The sequence below is a fragment of the Copadichromis virginalis genome, linkage group LG19 (assembly GCF_057382275.1).
Source record: "Copadichromis virginalis isolate Kocher_CV1m ecotype Utaka linkage group LG19, C_Virginalis_male_GT1.1, whole genome shotgun sequence".
NCBI lineage: Eukaryota > Metazoa > Chordata > Actinopteri > Cichliformes > Cichlidae > Copadichromis > Copadichromis virginalis.
Genome location: NC_140636.1, coordinates 12,012,821 through 12,015,937, shown reverse-complemented (window position 1 = coordinate 12,015,937; position 3,117 = coordinate 12,012,821). Strand labels below are relative to the sequence as shown.

At 42.1% G+C, this 3,117-nt stretch overlaps 1 protein-coding gene across 1 annotated transcript; it reads right to left on the bottom strand.

The window, feature by feature from the left end:
* Window positions 1-456: 456 nt before the first annotated feature.
* LOC146685595 (uncharacterized) lies at window positions 457-2,504 on the bottom strand. Its single transcript, XM_085442347.1, has 3 exons — window positions 2,054-2,504; window positions 1,636-1,909; window positions 457-1,508 (listed from the first exon to the last, which is right to left on the bottom strand). Exons 1-3 carry the CDS (start codon window positions 2,308-2,310, stop codon window positions 963-965), a joined length of 1,077 nt encoding a protein of 358 aa, XP_085298473.1. The 5' UTR covers window positions 2,311-2,504; the 3' UTR covers window positions 457-962.
* Window positions 2,505-3,117: the final 613 nt, after the last annotated feature.

Sequence of the window (3,117 nt, the reverse complement as noted above, 5' to 3'; positions counted from 1 at the left end):
TCCTGCCTGAAATCCACATTTATCACTCATTAAAACCATTTACTGCATTATGAAACCACGAATACTACAAAGGAGACCGCAAAATGTTGACCTGCTGATATTCTCTCTTTACCCAAAATGGAAAAACAAACATCCTTAGTTCCCAAAGGCTTATGCATTGTTTTTAAGAGAAGAGGTTTGGAAAACAGTGGTAAATAAACCCTTCTACCTACAACCCAAACTAACAAAAGATTGTTGAAAAATAAGTTGCTGTTAAAAATGTAAATAAAAGCAAAAAATGATGATCTGCGATTCTTGTAAACCCATATTTTATTCACAGAAAACACACGAAATGTTTAAACTGAAACATTTCATCTTTTCATTAAAATGTCTTTGCTTATTTTCAACTTGATGGCAGCAAGTGTCTCAAAAAAAAGCTAAAAAGTAAAAAAAGTGAGTGGTATTACAGTTTTTCTCGATTGCTAAAACACATTTCTTGAAACTACGCCTCATATCCTCACAACAGTAAACACAAATCCATAACATCTCACTCAATTTCCCAAACATCCTATTTCCAGGTCAAAATGAAGCTCTACACCCAAAACTATTCACTCCTGCTGAAAAACCAAACTTTGCCCTCAGACATCAAACACAAGCCCTCAAAAACACACACACTACAACAGAGTTTTGCACACTGGTACAATTAATTCAAAACAATAGTTCCAAAACAAATAGGTTGCTTATGGTTCTCCCCTTCAAAACCCTTGTCACATGATAAACACAAAAGACGCAACCAATGTATGTACAGTGGCACATTGTCATTCATGTACTATACAGTACAACACACACCAGAAACATTATCCCACCTCAGCATCTTGTCTTTGGTCTGGGTCAGGCCAGAGAATCTCATCCACATCACAGGCTATATTGGCCCCAGCCAGGCAGCGGGGGTAAAATCCTCTTGCATGCCTGATCCACCCCTGTCATGCATCTACTGATATGTCTAGGCAGGCCTCTTCCATGGCCTGAAGGAGGTGAACACGGACATAAGGTTCTCGGCCATACACTTTCCACCGCCATGCCGAAAATAACTCCTCTATCGGGTTTAGAAAGGGAGAGTATGCAGGCAGAAAGATATTAGAAAACCTTGGGTTATTGGTAAACCAGTCATGAACCAGAGCAGCGCGATGGAAGCTGACGTTATCCCACACAACAACGTAGTGAGGCTGCTCTGGCTGTGCTGGTTCCCTGTAGTCCAGCTGGAACATATGTTGTCTTAAACCATCAAGAAAAGCAAGGAGAAGCATAGTGTTATAGGGTCCTAGTACCCCATGGCGGTGGAGTACCCCTCGTTGGCTGATGGCTGCGCACATAGTGACATTCCCCCCACGCTGACCAGGGACATTTACAATAGCCCGATGGCCAATTATGTTCCTCCCCCTTTTCCTTCTTTTGGTCAGGTTAAAACCTGCCTCATCCACAAAGATTATTTCATGGGGAACAGGCCGTCCTTCAATCTCAAAGATTCTCTGCAAAACACATAACACAGTAGAGTCAATCGGTACCCTGAACCACAGTTCAAGAGTGCTGAAATGGCAGCATAAACTGCCATGCTGTGATGGTACACAATACTTTATACAGTATCAAAACTCATACCTGAACATATTCCACACGTTGGTTTTTCACTCTGTCAGAGTTTCGTTTGAAAGGGACTCGGTATGCCTGTTTCATCCGGAATTGATTCTTTCGGTCAATTGTGGAGAGGCTGATGGCATTTATGCCTCGAAAAAGATGATCATCCTCAATCACTCTCCTTTGAATCTCTTGCAGGCGGATTACATTATTTGCAATTACCATGTTTACAAGTTCCCTCTCTTGCTCCTCCGACAAAAGCCTTAACCTGCCTCCACCAGGTGGTCGTCTCTGTGTCCTACAAAAATAGAAGCACTCATTACTGTAACTGTCACACATTCATTTTACAGGCAAATAATGGAAACATACTGAAACTCAAGACACATAAGTTCAGTAACTTAAACGTTACTGTACAAAGCAGTCTTACTGCAAGTACACCTACCTGTTTTCCTCCCTGAAGGTTCTGATGATGGAGGCAACAGTGAAGCGACTCAAATTTGGTTGTACTCGTTGCCCAGCCTCCCTCATAGTCATCCCATGGACAAGGACATGGTGAACTAAAGTGGCTCGAATTTCATCCGAGACTGACTGTCTTCTTGCCCTTGCTCTTCCCCTTCCTTGTCGCCGTCGTTCTCCACCTCCTTCACCACGTCCTCTTTCTCCACCACGTCCTCTTCCTTTGCATCTCTTTGGATCCATTGTTTCAAACCTGAATGAGCTGACTTTGGCCCTTTTATCTATCTATCGCAGGTTCTGATTGGTGTGTGCTAAATTTTGACTCCTAGTGTTTCCACCTGGTTAATTGTGTGCTAATTGAGCTCAAGCTATGCTGACTTAAGTTAACATTATTGCATGCTAGTGCTTTCTAAATGACTACATGGTGTAAGCACTGTAAAATGTAGGTATTTGTGTGTAGAGTTTTGCAGTAACAGTTCACCAAATTTGAGTCATGTGTCAAAGCAGGGAATAGTGTTTATAGTTCAGGGAAATGGGTGAGCTTTTTGAACAGTAGCGTTACGGTTTTGAAATTTTAGTTTAGAGGCCTGGTTATAGTGTTTAAGCAATCGAGAAAAACTGTAAAAAGAAACATCCATCCATCCATCCATTCGCTTCCGCTTATCCTTTTCAGGGTCGCGGGGGGTGCTGGAGCCTATCCCAGCTGTCATAGGGCGAGAGGCAGGGTACACCCTGGACAGGTCGCCAGTCTGTCGGAGGGTGAAACAGCTGGAGGAAAATTTTCCAACTAATTAGTTTAACTGGCAACAGGTCAGTGATACGATTGGTATTAAAAGAGCATCTTAGAAAGGCAGAGTTTAAAGGTTTAAAGATGGGGGGCAGTCTACAAATTGTGGATTAGTTTAAAATTGATGTTCTTGAATGTAAAATTGCAAAGACTTTAAGTATCATCTACTCTACATAATACGATTCTGAGAATCTGAGAGTTTTGGAGAAATCTCTGTGCGCAAGGGACAGGCGCAAAACATGATTATTGGATGCCCGTGATCT

Bases quoted from the DNA above. Each gene is read 5' to 3' on its own strand.
- LOC146685595 (XM_085442347.1), bottom strand. From the start codon at position 2,310: ATGGATCCAAAGAGATGCAAAGGAAGAGGACGTGGTGGAGAAAGAGGA. The intron at 1,910-2,053 runs GTAGGTGTACTT...CTATTTTTGTAG, and splicing joins ACCTTCAGGGAGGAAAACAG to GACACAGAGACGACCACCTG. The intron at 1,509-1,635 runs GTATGAGTTTTG...TGTGTTTTGCAG, and splicing joins AACGTGTGGAATATGTTCAG to AGAATCTTTGAGATTGAAGG.